General features: G+C 49.4%; 1 protein-coding gene across 9 annotated transcripts in view; it reads right to left on the reverse strand.

The window, feature by feature from the left end:
- Positions 1 to 20,052, reverse strand: part of Rnf213 (ring finger protein 213) — a 119,062-nt gene that overhangs the window by 21,173 nt on the left and 77,837 nt on the right. For all 9 annotated transcript variants that reach the window (XM_074044938.1, XM_074044936.1, XM_074044935.1 and 6 more), the window contains 16 exons: positions 19,188 to 19,306; positions 18,010 to 18,129; positions 17,470 to 17,597; positions 16,947 to 17,094; positions 16,535 to 16,673; positions 13,930 to 14,121; positions 12,845 to 12,990; positions 11,642 to 11,796; positions 10,213 to 10,425; positions 9,759 to 9,940; positions 9,033 to 9,153; positions 4,092 to 4,192; positions 3,831 to 4,013; positions 2,924 to 3,093; positions 2,731 to 2,830; positions 644 to 755 (listed from right to left, as the gene is read on the reverse strand). In XM_074044938.1, the coding sequence (XP_073901039.1) occupies positions 644 to 755; positions 2,731 to 2,830; positions 2,924 to 3,093; positions 3,831 to 4,013; positions 4,092 to 4,192; positions 9,033 to 9,153; positions 9,759 to 9,940; positions 10,213 to 10,425; positions 11,642 to 11,796; positions 12,845 to 12,990; positions 13,930 to 14,121; positions 16,535 to 16,673; positions 16,947 to 17,094; positions 17,470 to 17,597; positions 18,010 to 18,129; positions 19,188 to 19,306 (2,329 nt within the window). The remainder of the gene's footprint in view (positions 1 to 643; positions 756 to 2,730; positions 2,831 to 2,923; positions 3,094 to 3,830; positions 4,014 to 4,091; positions 4,193 to 9,032; positions 9,154 to 9,758; positions 9,941 to 10,212; positions 10,426 to 11,641; positions 11,797 to 12,844; positions 12,991 to 13,929; positions 14,122 to 16,534; positions 16,674 to 16,946; positions 17,095 to 17,469; positions 17,598 to 18,009; positions 18,130 to 19,187; positions 19,307 to 20,052) is intronic.

A 20,052-nucleotide genomic window follows, 5' to 3' on the forward strand; every position in this document is an offset into this window, starting at 1 on the left:
TAAAATTAAAAGTATTCATAATTTCACCACTTGCTGATAACCACTGCTTATTTTGTGGTGGATTTTAGGCTGTGGCTTTTTTTTCTTTACTTAACATGCAATGAATATGGTAGAGCTGGGTGCCAGTGGCTCATGCCTGCAATCCTAGCTACTTGAAAGGCTGAATTTGGGAGAATCATGGTTCAAGATCAGCCTGGGCAAACAGTTCTTGAGACCCTATCTCAAAAATAACCAGAGCAAAATGGGCTGGAGATGTGACTCCAGTGGTTGAGCGCCTGCTTTGCAAGTGCAAAGTCTTGAGTTCAAACCCAGGTCCCACCAAAACATAAAATATAAATGTCAGTCGAGACACATGTCACTTCATAGGGACACCTTCTGAGAAATGCACTGCCAGGCGAGATCGTTGCACACACTGTGCACTCACAAACTCCTGGAACCACCTGTGGATCTGTGGCGAGAGAAACGTCACCAGCGGCTCAGGCCCGTGTATACAACTGAGGCAGAGCTGCATCTTTGAACCTTTCCTTTTCTCCCACATGGAACAGAGCTTCTGTTAGCTGGACTGACTAAAAGCGTTTCCGAAACGCTTTTCACCTCAGGGACAGGAGGGTCAGACAGTCTGGGAAGACAGCCGGCCACGCACCTCCAGACAGTTGATAAACAGCAAGTATAACTCTGTCTTATCTTCACCCACAAACGCCTTCTTCTCCAGCAGGGACAAGTAGTCCTGGATGTAATCCTGTACCTCGCCGAAGCTGTGGAAAGAAATTTCGTCCTGGTTAGGTTAGATCTGGAGGCTCAATTTACCAAAGAATCTGTCAGTCCATAATCTACCATTTCTCTCTGTGTTTGTAACATGTTTTCATTAAACATTTTAGTATGATAGGCTGGGTGCTCACAACTGTAATCCCAGCTACTCAGGAGGCTCATGGTTTGAAGCCCGTCTGGGGAAATAGTTCTCGAGACCCTATCTTGAAAAAATTCATCACAAAAAAGGGCTGGTGGAGTGGCTCAAGGTGTAGGCCCTGAGTTCAAACCCTAGTACTGCCAAAGGAAAAAACAATTACCATATTAGAGGGATATGAAATTCCATATTTTAGAACAGTTGTTCCCACACCTTTTGCCTTCCAGACCTTTTAAAAAAACACAGGCTTAAAGATTACTGAGACTCACAGAGTGCTTTTGTTTACATGGGTTGCATCTATCAGTTATGGAATGAGAAATTAAGGCTGAAAAGTTTCAAAACATGTATTAGTTCATTTAAGACAACAGAATAGGCACACTGCCTGTTGAAATAACAGCAGGTCAGAAGACTGGTTCTGCTTCATATTTCCTCAAATATCTTCCTGCCCCACATCACAGAAGCCAGCTGACTTCTGCGTGATTGCAGTCGGCCGGATTATTTTGAAGCACAGGAAGAAATGAAGCCTGTGGCCTCACATGTGGCGTGCTTGAAAAGGGAGACATTTTTTAACGCCTTTGTTCTTCGAGACTGAACACTGGATAAGTGATCATTTCTAAGGACGGGTGCAGCCTGACATGGTATCAGTGCACTGCTCGAAGTCAATTGTGTTAAAATCTTGGTCTTCCTTCACTTTAAATGAACTTCCTGATTGTGCTGGAGATCAAACCCAGAGCCTTTGTGCCTGCTGGACAAGTGCTCTACCCACTGACCTACGCCTCTAGCCCCTTGATCTTTTTTTTTTTTTTTACACACACGATTTTGTGACATTAGACACTGGTCGCGTGGATAACCTTGGTAGCTGAGCCGAGCAGTTCTTGTACTGTTGACATGTTTTTATTCTACAGTGTGCTGGGGAAAAAGGTCTCTGAGTGTGAGAAAGGTGAGCAGCTCATGGTGGACGATACAGGTTTCAGAGCATCTTCGTTTTCACACAAAGGCGAGCATTGTGCATAGGTGGAATGGTGCACTTCGGTACTTGTGTGGGTGTGACAAGCTCCTGTGGCTTCTTCTCAAGAAATGCCCACCTCTGCCCGCTGGGGTCGGACGCACGTAGAAACAGCATCCAGCTCCTTAGCGCTGGGCTGTCAGGGGTGACTGTCCCCCTTTGGTGTGTGGCTGCTGTGCTCTGTGAGTGCCTCCCAATCCCACAAACACTGGAAACTCCGGGTCACAGTGAAGAACCACGGCCGCCCTGCTGTTCCTTCAAGCTCACACTCCAGCCCCCCTGCCCCGCTGCTCTGGGAATGCTACCGCAAGCACCAACATGTGGGAAGGGACGAACGTGCGGTCAGGACACCCTCCCCACACCAGAGGCCGGCAGCTCTGGACCGCCGCCTCTACGGCATGGGTCCCCTCCCTCAGGTGTCATCCACCTGCTCTCTAACCAAGGAGACCCCCCCAGAGCCCTTGTTCCACGGAAAAGGAGTCAAGACAATCTGGGACAATCTGGTGAGCCTGAGTCACCACCCTACCTGTGATACTGGGTAGCAGGGGGCCTGGGCCAGAACCACAAAGCCCTCACGCATCATGTCTTTTTCTTGCTAAAAATGTACCTGTGACTGAGCCAAACTCACATGCCACAGGGGAGAGTGTCTAAACACGCAATAATACCCACACAGATAAGCCAGCTTCCTTCTCACTGTAAAAGTGTCCAGACCACCAACCAGCTCTTAGCCATGCAGGGGACACATGGCAGCAAACAGCTGCCAGGAAGCAATGAGAAGTCCAGGTTCTCTAGAAGCGAATGGCCTGATTGTTGCCCTCACCTGTACTTCAAAAGCAGTTTCAGCACCACGGAGCGGATGACAGGAGTTTTATCCACAACATCGTCAAACGGAGAGAGGCACTTGGTGTGTTCACGGTGTCCTGAAACCAGGAGGAGACAGGTGCTATGGAGCGTCACGGCACAAAGCTGAGCCGAAGCCCTGGGATTCCAGGTGTAGGGAAAAAGCAACTCACTTTGGGGAGCATCTCGCAGGAGCTCCTTCTGTACGAAGAGCAGGGAGAGCAGGCTGTGGACCACACTCTTGTGAGGAGGGGTGTTGTCCTTGAAGCACATGGTGGAAACCAGGTCCACGAAGAAACTGTTGCACAGCTGCCGGAATTGGGCGTGTTTCTCGATGGCTCTCCTTAGGAAGGGCAGAAAACTCAGTCAAGAGACTTGTAAATGTCCCCATCCCTGCATGTAGCATGATGGGACCTTTGAAGAGAATTGCATTTTAAATCGACAAATGTAATTAGCTCCTTGTGGTGATTAAAGATGTTCACTGAAGTAGACAGTGTCTAGATCCATCTCTTTCTGGAATATCTTGATTGTTTGGACCAGCCAGCATACTCTTAGGTGTCCCCAAGCATGCCAAGGAATCCCTCCCAGCTTCTGGGAAGGAAGGGAAGGAAAGATAGCCACTGATGGAGCCTGCGGAGCCCACAGTGCTGGGGGGGTCCTCCTCCCCACCTCCAAAAAAATGGACGAGAGCTGCCTTCACCCTTGGGCCAGACAGCAGGAATGGCACCCATGCATGAAGAGGGCAGACAGTGGGTTAGGATGTGGTGCAGTGGTAGGATGCATGTCTAGCATGCATGAGGTCCTGGGTTCAATCCCCCCCACACACAAAGAGGAAAATAAAATAAAGACAATTTGCAGCTACATCTCTTGGCTCTCCTTCAAGGGCTTTCTTTAATCCACAACTTCCTGGTTTCTGCAGTCTCCCCATCTATACAAATGTCTGTCTTGGAGAGAGAAGAATGTGTGGGATCTCTGAAGCCAGCTTTCTACCCAATGAAGGTGAATAGAGAGGCACTGCTGAAGACTTGATTTTTAAGAAAGGAGGAAAAAGAGGAAGCTTCCAGAGAGGAGCTGTTTTACCTGTGCTCTTGGGAGGCGACGGGAGAGAATGTGTCTGGCAAATCAGTTAAACAGAAGGGGCATGACATCTGCCCCGGAACCAGCCACTTTCTGATGCAAGGCAGGCAGTACACATGATCACAGGGCAGGCACACGGGGTCCTGCGCGTCTCCCAGGCAGATGCGGCACGGCTGGACACCAAACCTGCAACCCAGAAGAGGGTCAGCTCCGGAGATCGAAGCTGCCCGTCACGTGTGGAGTGCTCTCCTTCACGTGTCTCACCTGAAGAAGGACTTGCTGGCTTTGTCCTTGCATTCACAAAGAGTGGTTATCACAGCCATAAAAGGCTTCTGGGACTTCATGTCAGAGTCCTCTTGAAGACACTGGGGAGAGAGGCAGAGAGGAAGAGCATGCAAGGCAGGGTGGTCAGCCAGGCCAGGCGGGCATCCCAACATGACAGAGGGAGCAGCAACCCACCCTGTGCTTGGCTGGCTGGAGACTGCAGTCAGGCCATGCGGTGTGTCTGTGGTGCAAGGCACTTTGGATTCTTTGCTTTGCAGTCTCCCATACTTTTTTTTTTTTTTTCATAGTGGCGGTGCTTGAACTCAGGGCCTCGAGCTTGCCAGATAGGCACTCTACCACTTGGGCCATGTTCCTAGCCTAGTTTCCCATACTTTTGTTACTTTACTGCTTGTCAGGAGATGGAATAAATCCCTAACTTTCTCAATTTTCTTTTAAGGTCTACCCCTCCCCGTTATGAGATATTTCAAATTTTAAGTAATGATAACATCGCGACCACCGTTTACAAAGTCTCAGCATTCTGGGAATATTTGCTTTAGCTCCTATTTCAGGGAAACAAAATATAACAGATCTATCTTCCTTCCTTCCTCCCTCCCTCCTTCCCTTCCTCCCTTCTTCCTTTTCCTTCTTTCTTTTTGGGCAGTACCTGGGTACTGAACTTAGGGCTTTGCATTTACTAGAAGGCACTTGATTGCTTGAACCACACATCCAGCCCTTTTTACTCTGCTTATTTAGGAGATAGGGTCTTGCTTTTTGCCCAGGCTGGCTTGAACGCCGATTCTCATGGTCACTGGAATGACAGGTGCCACACCACCATGTCCAGGTTTTTTCAGTTTAGAAGGGTCTTGCAAACTTTTTTGCTCGGGATGACACACACATACCACCTCTCCCAGCTATTGGTTGAGATGAGGTCTTGCCAACTTTTTGCCTGGGCTGGTCTCAAATCCTGATCTTTGCCTCCAAGTAGCTGGGATTACAGGTGTGAACCAGCACACTTAGCGATGACTTCCCTTTCTGATCACTTTTCCTTCCCACTCCCCCTTACCCCGAGAATTCTACATTCCTGTTTTCTACCTCAGGACAGGTGCACACATGGGTAAACACACACATGCTTTAAAACTTTCTGCCAGCGATGTCCCCTGCAAGTGGGCTTCTGGGACTTGCTTTTCTCATGGATACTGGCAGGTCAAGGTCATTCTCCTCAACTGCTATATGGTAGGTAGACGCTGGTGAGAGCCTGAAAACCAGTGGCCTGCTTTCCAGTTCATGACTATCTTGTATTCTGGATTTTGTGCAGTTCTGCAGTCAAATGCTGTACCACTGAGCTATACCCCCTCTTTTTTGCAGTTCTGAACAGTCCTGTACTATAAAGTGCCTGTGTCTGCTCCAGGAAAAATAAGAAATTTCTTGGCTCTTTTTCTTTCTCTTTTTTATAGCAGCACTCGGGTTTGAACTCATGGCCTTGTGTTTGCTAGGCAGGTGTTCTACCACTTGAGCTACTCCCAGACCTAAGAAATTTCTCTAGGAACATACATTTAGAAGTGGAAACACTGATTTTGTGTTTGTTTTGTCTTGTTTTTGTTGTACTGGGGTTTGAACTCAGAGCCTTGTGCTTTCTAGGCAGGCGCTCTACCATTTGAGCCACTCTGCCACCCCCACTGGTTTTTTACAAATGCACATCTTCAACAACACAAGATAGTGAGTTGAGTGGCTCTCTTTCTGGAAGCTTGTGGTCAGGCACAGTGTTCGTACAGATGTTTTTATATTAGGCATTCTGTTGGGCATTACCCGATTAAAAAGAATTTCCTAGGACTCATTTGCCAAGAGTAATTTTTTTTTTAGCCAAATATTAATTCTGTCAGATGCTTCTCTCAACCTTTCGAAATGAGTTTCTCTCTTAGTTTACGAACTCGTGACTACAGATTCTAAAATTGTGAGCCCATCCTTGATTTCAGAGGATTCGTCATAGTGGAAATGCGTGAACAGCCTATAAATTTCATTTGTTAATCAGCGATACAATCAAAAAATGGGCAAAGGACTTAGACATTTGTCCAAAGAGGACATAAAAATGCCTAAGAAGCATGTGAAACGGTGCTTAGCATCAGTAGTCATCAGGAAAAGGCAAATTGGAGCCACAGCGTGAGAACACTTCAAACGCGGTAAATGCTTTCCTAAAACTCCAGAAAACAACTGTTGGCCTGGAAGTGGAGCAGTGGAATCCCGTGCGCTGTCAGTTCCTCAAAAAGCCGCACATGGAATTGTCATGGGACCCAGCAAGGCCGCTTACACTTCCAGGTATATATCCAAAAGAATTAAAAGCAGGGACTGAAGCAAAGACTTTCATACCCAAGCTCGTGTGGAAACAAGCTAACCAGGCACCACTAGATAAACAGACAGAGCCAGTGGGGTCCATCCATTCCATGCAACTCAACCTTCAGAGGGATGAAATTCCGGTACACGCTACAACATAGATGGACCTTGAAAACATTATGCTAAGTGAAATAAGCCAAACCAAAGTGATAAATGTTGTTCAATTCCACAAACATGAGGTCCCTATGATAGCCAAACTCATAGTCAGAAAGTAGAATGGGGGCTGCCAGGAGCTGAGGGAGGAAGGCACAGGGAGGTGTGTGATGGGGACAGTGTTGGTGTGGGAAGATGAGGAAGTTCTGGGGATGGATGGTGGGGATGGATGGATGGATGTGTTTGATGTTACTGAACTGTACATTGGAAATGGTTAAAATGGTTATGTATATTTAGTGCAGTCTAAAAAAGTGCCCAGGGGTTGGGTGGAAGATGGTGAGGACACGGGTATGACAAACTAGAAAGCTGATGCCTTAGGATCTGTGGCAAATATCTAGAAAGACTTGTCTCTGACACCTCAGAAGGTAGATCACAAGCTGTGGGAATCTCTCTCTCTACTTGCCTACCTATCTACCCACCTATCATCCATCTATCTATCTATCTATCTATCTATGTATCTATCTATTTTCCCATTATCTACCTACCTACCCTTCCTACTGAAACTGAGAAAACTCCAATATCTATAATGTGTTGTTTACTTCTTGTAACTTTTAGCAACATTTGGAGGGTGAGGAAACAGAACCACTGACCCCTGGTCAGGCCAATGCTAAGAAGTGACTTCTGTGAAGGCAGCCTCAATGGGAGGTGACATTTGAGGCCCCATGTTTCCCAAGGACTTCCATCTAAGAGTTCCAGCTGGACCACAGGAGCCAGCCTTAGAGCAAAGATCAGACTGAGGACAGGCTCCCTGCCCCATGGCTCCTACTTCATGTGGCCCCGAGGGACTGCCCCATAGGTAGAGGGAATGCAAAGGACAAAACATGAGGTCAGCAGATATAAGAAAGGCCTCAAACATGAAAACTGGGTATCACACATGGATCTGGCTACAGGGAAATAAATCTGAAACCTGTTCAGTTATGAGGTCATATACTGGCCAAAAAAGTAACTCACACTCCTGGCCTCCAAACCCCCAGAGTGTGTGCAGGCCAGAACGTCAGGGCCGGGTAACCCATCTCCCAGGTGGGTTACCTGGCCACTGGGAACCACAGTGGTCCTGGATGAGAGGCCCATGCATTCCCAGAGGTCCAGGAGCCCTGGACAGAGATAGAGACGTGAAGTGGGTCTCCACGTGGGCTGTGTGGGAAGAGGTTGGTCGAGGACATCTGTGGGGCCAAATGGTGGCATCCACTTTCCTTTCCCTACTTTTTCCTTAAAAAAGAACTGGGAAGTTCCACCTGGGCATATGACCACTGTGCAACAGGTTTCTCAGCCTCCTTGCAACTAGATAAGGCTGCAGGCCTAGTTCAGGGTGAAGCAGTAGGACAGTTGTGCTCTTAAAAGATACTGTGTGCACCACTACCCTTTCTTTTTATAGCATGGGCTGTGACACCAGGAATAGCCTTCGAAGACCACTAAATGGCTGGTGTCAATTAAGAATGACAAAGGAGTGAGCAGAGGAGCCTGGGCACCTGGCTCAGCCCATCCTGCTGTAGGAGCAAGAGATGAGTTCTACCTGGCTAAAGACACCAACATGTCCAAGTGGACCAGCAACTTGCTTCCCTGGCAATGTCCCTTCCACTGCTCCCTCCTGCACACGCCTACAGCTGCCTTTCTTGGGTCAGCACTCTGGAGGCCAATGACGGTCCTTCCACCCACTGGAGTCCTCATGGTTATCACAGCAGTGAGGTCATGGGGAGAGGGAGGCAGAACCTGAGATGTGCTGAGTGCCCGTTGTTTCTGGACAGCACGGTCACAGAGATGGTGACTTTTTCTGCAGGGCTCTGTGCTGTGCAGCCATCAGTGCTATCAAAAGTGTTGAGGAGAAGAGGCATGTCGCCCAGACCATGGTAACGGTTAACTCTGGGCTGTGGGTCGGTCCCAGTCACCCCAGAGGCCAGAGGAGCTCACTCCTTCCCCTCTCCTGACGGATTCACAGGCACGCCCCTGCACGAATCCCATTCGGTACACAGTTATCAGAGTTGTTCTTGTCTTGCCACAGAACCCTAAGCGACGTACCCTGACTTAGCAACCAGGAGAGAGTGAATAGCTCAATGATTACACACTAAAAGTGTGATGGCTGATGAATGACATGACTTTCCTCTGTACTATCAGACCCTCAGGTAACTGCTGGGGAGGTCTCAGCCACTCTTTTTTTTTTTGTGGTTCTGGGGATTGAGCTCAGCGCCTCACACTGGCTAAGCAGGAGCTCCACTACTTGAGTCACACCCCAGTCCTTTGCTTTTAGTTTATTTTTCAGAAAGAGTCTGATGCTTTTGCCCAGGCTAGCCTCAGACTGTGAACCTCCTACCCCCGTCTCCTGAGTAGCTGGGATTACAGGCATGTACCACTGCACCTGACTCTTCATCCAGCACTGAAGGCTAAGCCCAGCCCAGCACTTACCTTGTCTAATAGGAAGACGTACTCGGTCACCAGCTGGCTCAGCTCAGGAACCTGGGTCTCGGTCCCCAGGAGTACATGCTCCACAAAGAGTGCAATAGAGAAAATGCGATTCCACTGGGTTCTGTCAAGGGAGGGGTGTCAATCACTCAGTGCTGTGACACAAGGAGGAGGGGGGCGGGAGCAGGCTCAAGGCCGGGCACAGGAAGAGGAGGTCCACAGGAGGAAATGCCCACAGTCCTGCACCAGGTTCCTGAACCACCATGAGTCCTCTCCCCCATGCTCAGCTCAGGGACATTCAATGACTCGACATGGACTGTCCCACTGCCCACCTGCCCACAGTCCTGCACCTGTTAAGTCTCCGGTGTCTTTGCAGCTCAGTGTGGGAACGACCCCCTTCCCTGATTGTCTGTCTTCTCTCTGCTGGCCTGGCCTGCCCCTGCTGTCCTAACTGCTGTCATGTAATCCTCAAAGGCATCCTAACAAGCTGCCTGCTTCCCATGGACCCTGGGACCCTGCAGGTGGTTTTCTCCTTGTGCCCCTGGATCTAGTGAGACACCTGGCACATGGGCAGGGCTCAGCGAATGCACCACGGATGATCCAGGAGAGAAGTGTTCTGTGGCGGGAGGGGCGGCCCCACTGGTCCTGCTCGCTGATGTGCTGGGACCCAGCAGACCTCCTGGGTGAGCACAGGCTGGGTGCCACGGTGGACAGGTGCCTAGGTCTTACCTGACCTCCTTGGTGACAGCTTTAGTGATGTTCCCGGTGTCCTGCAGGTATGTGTCAGAGCAAAGAAGCTCGAGCGGCATGGACAGGCTCTTCACCAACTGTAACCAGGCCTGGGGACTCGGCTTCAGGGTGTCTCTTGTCAGCATTTCCACACAGGCCATTGCTGCAAACGCATCCAGTGTCTGAGAAGAGGAGAGACAGCTCGTGACCCTGCATGGTCCCCAGCTCCACTGCCATCAGTGGGATCCTAGGCCTGTAACCCAACTCCTTCATCATCCTGGGAGAGGAAGCCTCAGTAACACGTGCTCTCAACACCTCTGAGTGATGCCGACGTGGGTGCCTGTAAAGTCTCCCACTTGGGATACAAGCCTTCTGGTCCCAGGCTGGAAGCAGAAGCACCCGAACACTCGCTCAGGGCAGGCCAGGCCAGGGACTTTCCCAAGAGGGTCCTTACCATCTCACTCCCAGCCAAGTTGTGCTTCTGTGCGGCTTCAGTGAGGCTCTGCAGAACCTGGGGGTGGATGGTCAGGATTCGAGAGAAGTTCTGCAGCCGGGTTCTGAAACGCTGATAGGCGAGGTGCACCCATGGCAAGGACAGCTCTTCCTCTGGCCTTCCTGCCGCTGCCTGTAGCTCACGGATGCAGGACCACAGGGCCATCTGCAGAAACTGAGGTTGCAAAAGACTTTTAGGATGGAGCTGGAAATTATGAAGAAATGCTTTGCTGTGGAAAATCAGAACTATTCAAAAACTACAAAGAAGAAAATAAAAAATAGGCTTACTACCTTTCAGTTGGTGGAGTCTGCTAGTCATTTTTATATCTGTACCTCGTTCTCAATACTGTCTCCAAATCATGGTCACTGATTCCTGATTTTTTTCACTCAAAATTACACAAGCACTCCTCTACCACTAAGGATACTTGGTTTCTTTTTTTTTTTTTTTTTGCAGTACTGGGGTTTGAACTTAGGGTCTCATACTTGCTCATAAGCAAGCGCTCTACCACTGTACCTGGAAGACACTGTTTTTAGTGGTTGCCGAGCAACAACTATATTACAAATGGCCACACTTTCATGTGTACCTCCCTTTATTTCGTTGGGCATTTAAGTTATTCAAAACTCTTCATTTTGAAAAACAAAGCTGAAAAGAACATTCCCGTGAAGACTTGTCCCCACCTCCGATAATAGCTGTGGGACAGCTATTATCAGATTGTGTTCAGATTATTACTCAGATTGTGTTGTGACGTCACTGTTCACGCCATCCTTAGCAGGTGGTCTGTCCCTTCCTTTGCACCATTGACTGCTGTCCTTTTTAAAAATCAGTTTTGCCAAGTTCACAGGTGGAACTGTGTATATTTGGCAAGCAGCCTGCTGGGGCTGAGCAGGTGTGCGAAGATTTTCCAGACATCTGCACGATTATTCTGTTAATGGTTGCTCCACCACTTTTACCCATTTTTAAAAATTTGGGCCCATTCTTATTCAAGAGGAGGTATTCTTTGCACGGGTCTTAGCATGTTCACCTCAAACTTGTCACTTTCATCTTCTTATGTATGAATTTTTCAGCCAGTCAAAAGTATCAATCTTTCCACCAAATTTCACTTATTCTTACCTTAATGGGTCAGTTAAATAGTTGCTATTTTCTTCATGAGAAACTAAAGATTTAAATCGAAAGGGCTTCTCGTGGAGACAAAAAGCTCTGATCTAAAAGATCCTGAGGGGCAGCCGAGGGTCTGGTCCTGTGTGCTTTGAGCAGCTCGAGGGGCACCGTCACCCCAGTTGTCCCACGCACATACAACAGCACCCGGTTTTGGAGGTTGAGTGAGTGGTCCTGTGTTTGACTCCAGTCCACAAGGTATGAACCCCACATGTGACCCCGAGTCCGTACAAACCTTTAGCTCGTCCCAGGTGGACACTCTTCTGGTCAAGAGCAGGAAGTCCTTCAAGTAGCAGTGCAGGAGTTCTTGCTGTTGTTCTGTGGGGAGCTGGGCAAGGAATTTTCCCAGGGGAGTCTTTTGGAAGATTTCCACTAACTTCCTAGACAGTCCTGCAGGAAGGAAACCCAAGAGCAGCTTGAGTGAGACAAAACTGTGAGTGTAGGAAGTGCTGCTCCATGGGGAGGAACAGTGTGTGCCTATGCTGAACAGGAGCTCAGTGACAAAGTACCTGCCTGACCTTGGAGGGAAGGAAGGGAATGGTCATTGTCTGGACAACAGGACAAAAGAACAAGAGGCAGAACCCATGTTAAATTTGCGTTGCAAGCTGCCAAGTGAGCCCCAACAGGAAAAACATCTCAGTTAGCCCAAGAGTTGTGTTGTACACCCAGGGTTCCAAGTGCATCAGGACTGAGTGGCCGCTTTGCAGGGGCTGGAGTTGGAGAGCACGCGAGCCAGAGAGTCTGCCTTCTAGTGGATAGGGAGCTCTGTGGCACGTAAAAGTCCTAACAGGCACGGTGAGGTATGACATTGCCCTGAAAAAAGGAACTGTGTGTCATCTGGAGGCAGCCCACGTCATGCTGTCCTGAAAGACTTGGCAGGACAATGACCCAGAACGATGTCTCCTTGGGGTCGTTTGTTACAAAGATGACTTCCTACATGATAGGTGACTTTTCTAAAAATTCTGGTCTACGGCCAAGCCCTCAGTATGAGACAGCAGAGCAGAGTGCTGGCGGGCTGTGTGACTCGGAAGAGCCGCGGGGCAGATGTGCGTGGAAGAAGAGGAGGCTCTCCTCTTGCAGTGGGGATGTCTCCTGAGGCCAGTGCCCAAGTGGTCCAGGAGACTCAGATCTGAATGACCAACCAGCGGCAGGTGACGAGCCCTCTCCCTGCTGGAACACATTCCATTTTGCCAGACCCCGGGCCAGTGGGTGAATGAAAATCACCTCCCAGGCTCCCTTTGCTGTGTGACAAAAAGGCTTTGGACCCCCTGCTGAAACCATATAAGCATGAGGCTCCCCCCAAATCCCCTGCCGTGCAAAGTGCAAGCTTCACCTGGTGCCAGCAACTGCCTGCCTGCTGGCTGTCAAGGTGGCTCTCTGAGAAAAAAGGCCAATTCCCCTCTCTGCATCCAAACCAACTCATCTTGGGTGGCCTCACCTTCTGCATCAGTGATGTACTGAGCCTGGATCCAGACCTCTTCCAGGTAGTCCTTGATTCTCCAGCTAAATGGGACGTCATTGGAAGTGTGTTTGGGAAGGTTCATGTAGCTCTGCACCACAATAGAGGACATCTCTCCTTTAGGTCTGCAGCAAGGAAAGGAGAACGAGACTGTGGTTAAAATGCTGTCACTGGATGCACAGACAGCATGCATGCACCACTGACACAGCTCCTTCGGTCTGCAAGAAGGCACCAGGGGCTGGGGTACGGTTGAGTGGTAGAGCTTGTCTAGCACACGCAAGTCCCTGGGTTCCATCCCCAGCACCACAAACAAACAAAAAAGGAAAAGAAAGACTGGTGTTGCAGACCACATGGAGAACTACAAGAGGTCCTGGTTGGGGTTCTGCTGTAAAGGCAATGGAGGCCTAGCTCTTGTAACCCTTCGTTCATGGACAAAACAACAAAACCAAACCAAGCAAGGGGGCCAAGCAAGTAGCCCAAAGCCTGGCAGAGAGGTCTTTTGGTGTATGCACCTGTCCCTGCCCTGCTCCTCCTCTGTATCTTTCCTACCCCTCCCATTCCCCTCCCCAGCCCTCGCACTAGAAGGTGACCTGTCCACTGTCAGAGTGAGGCTTTCCTGAGAGAAAGTGCCCTGTCTTCTAAATGAGTGTTTCCACTGGCAATTTGGAATCACTTTTTCTTAGGCATCCTTGTTAGTCCACATCCCAGAACCAAAGTCCCCTATGAGCAAGAGTTTGGAAGTCCAGCTGAGCCTGAACACCACACAATCACACCTCCTGCACAGCTCCCAGCACGCAATGGGGAACAGCACGAGGGAACACAGCACTGGGTGTCTCCAAGGCACGTGAAGTTGAACCAGGCAACGTGAGCTGTAAGGGGGCTCTGAAGGCGGGATGCAGATCCATCAGGACCTCAGTCAGCCTTTTGCTGCTATGCTACCAGGATCCTCTAGGCTACGTCTGAGCTGTTGTAAATCACTCTAAAAGCGACATCTACAGTCCACTGAAGCTTGGAGACATGGAGGGGGCTGCTCCTTTCCTGTAAAAAGGAAGTCTTCCACCTACCTTATGCTGTTCACCTCAAGAGGGATATGCAGAAGCTTAGTGTCACTGAAAATGAACATCCAAAGATCCCGTGCCCAGGCTGGTGAATCTGGCCTGGTCAGCAGCTCCAAGTTGCCGTCCCTGTCGATGACGGATATCATGCTCGCCAGGAGGGGGGTGACCACGCCTTGGACCCGCTTCCAAAGGGTATGTCTGCAGCAGGGAAGAGGGAACTGCTGTGACTCGGGATGGCGACTAAGGTGTCTCTGTCCCAACGTTGACCCCTCCCTCCTGAGCGTCAGCCACGCCTCTGATTCCCATGCTATCCCGGAATACAAAAAATGAATTTTCATCATTTCTAAGTATGAAAAAAAGAGACCCACAAATGGAAATGTCTAAGATTAGAGGCAGAACTGGAATGGCACTTAAAAAACTGAATTAGTCCACTGAGAAGGGGAAGAAGCATTTGCTTTTTTTATACAACTCTTCCAAAATGAAAGAAAAGACCAAAATCATTTGGAAAAAAATATTTCCAGAAAAAAATCAGCTGTGGATAAAATACAGTAAAGATCAAAAGATCAAAGTAAATCCATTCTACACCAGATTACACAAGGAAGTACACAGCTATCTAAGGTTCAGCTCCTGTACTGGATCCCAGCAGTGCACACTGATGTAATTGGTTGAATTAGTTACAGTACACTTTGTTGTAACAATTTTACACTTTGTTGTAACTATGTTACACTGTTGTTAAAAATGTATGTTTAGAACTCAGGGTATAGTCCAGTGGTCAGATGCTGATTTAGCAAGGACCTGGGTTTTATATATTTACATGTATATATAGGTATGTATCATATATAAAACAAGTAAGTGTTCGTAACTATAAATGTAATGTATATTTAGTATATACATGTATATATAATAAATATATATATATGTAACAAAAAGCTGTATAACTTATCTCAAAATTCGTGTAAAAGATAAGAACTCTGGAGTAAGTAATGCTGGGAAGAATGGTGAAGCTATTTGCCAAGAATAAAAAGAAATACTTATTTTTTCAATTAAGTAATACACAGGAACCTGGGAAGAACATAAGAACAATTCTGAGAAAACATGCCAATAGACAAAGACATCACTGTGACTTAGGGAGAAAACTCTGAAATAGGCGAAGTGGGGAACAGAACAGAAGTGTGAGGCGCACGCTGGCTGCGGGAGGGGCACACTGGGCTGACACACTGGACCCAGGAGGCTGCCTTGGTTTGGAGCTGGAAAGAGCCCACAGTAAAGGCTTAGGATTCAGACTGTGTAATCCTGAGGACAAGTGGCATGAATCCAAACCACAGGGCGCTGGCAAACAGTTAGTCACTGATATGTTTATAAAAAAAATTTTTTGTTGGTATTGGGGTTTGAACTCAGTACCTGCTTGCTAGGCAGGCACTCTACCACTTGAGCCACTCTTGTCAGCCTTTTTTTTTTTTTTTGTATTGAGTATCTTCGAGATAGAATCTCATGTACTATTTTGCCCAGGCTGGCCTTGAACCACAATCCTTCTGATCTCTGACTTTCAAGAAGCTAGGATGACAGGCATGAGCCCCCCGGCACATGGGAAGTCACTGGCTCTTGCCAGGAACCAGCAGGCTGAGGCTGCAGCCCCAGGAGCAGGTGCGTTAAACAGTGTGGTTCTGAGCTTGCTCTTGGGATAGCGCAGGCCACTGCTGTGGAAGGTGCAGCCACCCTGAGTGCAGACAGTAAGAGGCCAGACTGTCTGCACTGCTCTGAACCCCAGCAAACGCAGCAACCTCCACAGTGAAGGGGTGCCAAAGGGGCCATGGAAAACATGAATTTAGGACATTGAGAGAGATGAAAACCTGGGTTCGGTACCTAGTGTCACAAATGCTTTTGGAAGGTGCAAGCAGGAAAGGAATGAAGGATGACTAGAAAAAAATGTTGAAACAGAAAAGTCCTACAGCAAGGAAACCAGAGGTGGTGGCCAACACCCCCAACTGCAAGGCCATTCCACATCCCTTCTTGCCAGTCACACCAAGTGAGCCAAGTCACGGGTGGCAAAGGTCAGACCTGGGAGCCCCTGTGGAACTCCACTGTCTTCCACAGCCAGAGCGATGAAGTCAGCAGTGGGGCCCGAGACCCTCTGTGGGATGTAGAGCAGCCCTCCGCCCACCACTGCACAGACTCTTCAAAGGTCCTCATGAGCCCAGAGGCAAGGGTCGAGGTTTTACAGGAAACGGACCGTGGGAGATAAATGACCCTCCTGAGTCCTTCTTTTGTGGTTTTATGTTAAGAAATCAGCTAGGAAAATAATTTCTGTCCCCATCCTGCACGGCCACCATCTCAACCCTAACAAACTACAGTTCATGACGTGCTGGTGAGTACTTACATCCTACAAGAACTGGTGCTCTGGGGTTTCTCATGTTTTTTATCACAAAAAGAATTTAAAGAGTCCCACACACTTCCATATAACCACCGTCCAGATTCACATGGACTCTTGGGGGGAAATAGCTTTGAATGGCTCGCTGTTTAGAAGGAAAGTCCTCGGTGAGTCTCCTTGGCTGGGAAGGGTGTCCACCCCTGCCATGGCCTGGAAGCCATTCGCTTCCTAGACTTTGAGTACCTGAAGGTGCCGGCCTCCTGGAGAGCATCCTGATTCGCGGCCTCCCTCGACACCCACTCCTTCAGGCTGCGGAGCTGGTTCTCCTCTTGCTTGTTCAGAAGACCATATAGGCGCATCTTGGACACTCTCAAGAAAGAGGCTGAAAAGGGCAAGGGGACATAAGTTGGCCTCCCCGTGGACACTGAGTTGTAGGCTCTGCCATGGCTTCGACCCACTCAAAGAGGGAAGCCGTCTGTCCCCAGGGCAGGCCAATTCTAGTAATTCTAGTGATGCCCTTAGCCTCCCACTGTGTCAGCTGCCCGTGCCGAGCCACAAAACCTACAAGGGCATCCTCTCCACACCCTGTGGAATAGTTTGGCCTCCGGCGGGGCCCCTGCTGGGACATGGGACGAAACGGGATCCCGACTCGTACCGTTGCACGCGTTGTCTTCGTTCAGGAGGCCGAGGAGAATGGAGACCCTCCTCATGTTGCGTGTGCAGTCCTCGTTCTGGTCTCGGAGGATCCCCACGGCACTCTGCACACAGCTCCGCAGCAGCCTGGTGGTGTCCAGGACCTGCGCCTACCAAGGGACACAGCGAGTCTTCTACTTCGGCCACTCACAGTGGGCCAAGGCCAGTGACTCACATTGAGACGATGGCCTATGGTTGTCAGGTGCAGGTGACACTACGACCCACTGCCCCTGGCTCAGGTGTGCTTGCCTGAGTCCTCTGATGACCACTGAATGATAAGGTGGTTGCTGACTTTAGGGATTCCAGTCAGGAGTCAAGCAATGGGGCAAAAGTAACTAGGAGACTTTGTGAAGGTCATAATTCACCCACATTTCTAACATGGACGGGGAGAGGGCTCAGCTGAACCCTGGTACAGCTGCACGGGTTCCTCTACTACCTGGCGGCCAGCGTCCAAGATGCAGTCCCAGGGCCCACAGAGGACTCACCTCAGCACCTCCTGGGACAGAGGCCTGGTACTCCATCTCCTCTGAACCTCCTGCCTCCATTTCTGCCTCTGCCACCTCCCCTGATTTGCTGGTCTCTATTTCCATCTCCTCCTCCTGGTCGCCCTCCACTGCAAGGGATGTGAATGAAATCAAGTCACCACTTGGAGGCAGAAAGGGCAGGATAGGACTGCCTGGGTCAGTGCCTAGGCTGGGACTCGCCAGCCTTCCTTGTCCCAGGCCACAGTGGTGGCCTCATTTGAGGGGATGTGTGTCAGGCAGGTCACCACTCAGCTGCTCTACAGGAACCAGGAAGCAGGCTGGTTCCTCGCTGTGGTTGTAGTCATCCCCTTGGTCCTGGTGCTGTTGACTGTGCACCTAACAGTTTAGCACACACGGTACAAGCTCTTGCTGAGAGACAGGTGCTGGGACTCAAAGCATGGTGGACAAGCACGGTGTCACCGACTCTAGCATGGCCCATGCTGGCACCTCCTGCCTGCCTCTCTCCCCACGGTGTCCCCAAACTGCCACCTCTCCACTCACACTCAGGTTTGTCTTCTGGCTTAAACAGCTGGCTGATGGTGACACTCTGCAGCTTAGTCACATCAGAGGCCATGACTGTGGATCTGCGGAGGTCGTCGATGTGCACTGACCGCCACAGCCCTGTGAAGAGAAGAACAAAGCCAACCAGAGTTTCCTCACATCTTTTCTGGTTTCTTCTCATCAGTGATGAGCAGAGACACACCACGGTCTGGGTTTTTAATTACACTGCTGCTAGAGGAATGATTGGTACCCCAGAGCACACCAGAAGCCACCAGGTTTGTTATGTGCACATGGGCAACACCACATAAGCACCAGTTTTAAGACCTGGAATAACCGCACAGGGTGGACGATGGGGTCTGTGTTCCTTATACACATCTGACTGATCTGCCCTGTGTGGTCAGTGGAGGCACACAGGTACAGACAGGACTGAATTCCTAGAGTAAACAGTGTGCTCCTATTTCTAGAACACCAGGTGTCCTACTAATGTACTTGCTGACCATTTCACAGACGGAGAGGGGCGGGCTGATTAAAAGATCGTGTCTCCCCTGACATAGGCACAAAAATCAATGCATGGCTGCCAGTGAGTCAGGGAGGTCTTCTCTGAATCGCCCATGTGATGGAAGGTGGGAGCCAGAGTCAATCCAGCATACACATGAAGTAGACAAGGAAATGCTGAAGTCACAGCAACAAGTCCCAAGATGGCTTTATTCTTCTGAGGCAAGGTCTCACTATCTAGCCCAGGCTGGCATTGAACTCAGGTCCTCCTGCCTCTGCCTCCTGAGTACTGAGATTACAGGCACGTACCACTAAGCCTGGTTTAAGATGAAGGTTTTAGGGTGGGTGTGGTGGCACATGTCTTTCATCCCAGCTATGAAGGAGAACTTAGGTAGGAGAATCTTGGTCTGACGCTACCCCAGGGTAAAAACTCGGGACTGGAAAATAGCTAATGCAAAAAAGGGCTGGGCACATGGTTCTAGTGGCAGAACTCCTGACTAGCAGTATGAGACTCTGAGTTCAAACCCTAGTACCCTCCAAAAAGAAAAACAGATGACGGTTTGAACAGTGACCCTGGGTGAGAATGCCTTTGGGACTAGCATTCTAATTTCAGGCACGGGACCACATGAGAGGCAACTCAGATGCTTCTTAAATGAATGCACTGGTTGATATCGGGGTCCTACCTCCATGAAATCCAATGTAGGACACTCCACTTCCCATCCGGGACAGTTTGGTGATGAAATACACAAAGATACAGTCCTTCATTCCTTGTATTTTGTTGATTTCATTGATAGCAGAATATCTATTTAAAAACAAACCAAAATTAACACAAAGCAAGTCAAAGAGCAGAGGCAAAGCTGTGACAGGGTCAAGGGTCTGTGACAAAGTTGTGACAGCTCGCAGGTGAGCTGGTAGGGTCAATCTCAGGCTCCCAGCTTTGTTTTAAAATCTTAAACAGCTTCATGGCCCCATAATTCTCAATTCTTCTCTGATGAGGAAGAGAACTTCTCAATCACAGGTTCACTTCCGACCCCATTCCCAGGCTCTCTCTAAGCGGTGGTATGCCTGCCCAACCAGCACCCAGCCCTGCACTCCTCATGACATGACGGAGGGGTCCTGCTGGCTCCCATGTCAACAGAGTCCTTGCATCCTGCACTACCATCAGTCACACCCTGTCCCAGCAGGATCTGACAGCCTCCAGCGCTCTAAAGAGGCCCTAGCATCTCTCTTTAACATGAACTACTAAGGGAACATAGTGAGTTCTGAAGATATCAGATTTCCCCTGCAAACATCCTGGGAAATGTGTAATGAACACACACAAAAGTCAGGCGCAGTGACGCACACCTGTAATCCCAGCTACTTGAGAGGCTGAGATTTGGAGGATCATGGTTTGAGGCCAGCCCAGGCAAACAGTTCGTGAGAACCTCCCCTCCAAAAAAAAAAAAAAAAAAAAGCCAGAGCAAAATGGACTGGAGGTGTGGCTCAAGTGGTAGGGCGCCAGCTTTGCAAGTGTGAAGCCCTGAGTTCAGACCCCAGTTCCCCACTCCC

This window comes from Castor canadensis, chromosome 11 (genome assembly GCF_047511655.1).
Source record: "Castor canadensis chromosome 11, mCasCan1.hap1v2, whole genome shotgun sequence".
Classification (NCBI taxonomy): domain Eukaryota; kingdom Metazoa; phylum Chordata; class Mammalia; order Rodentia; family Castoridae; genus Castor; species Castor canadensis.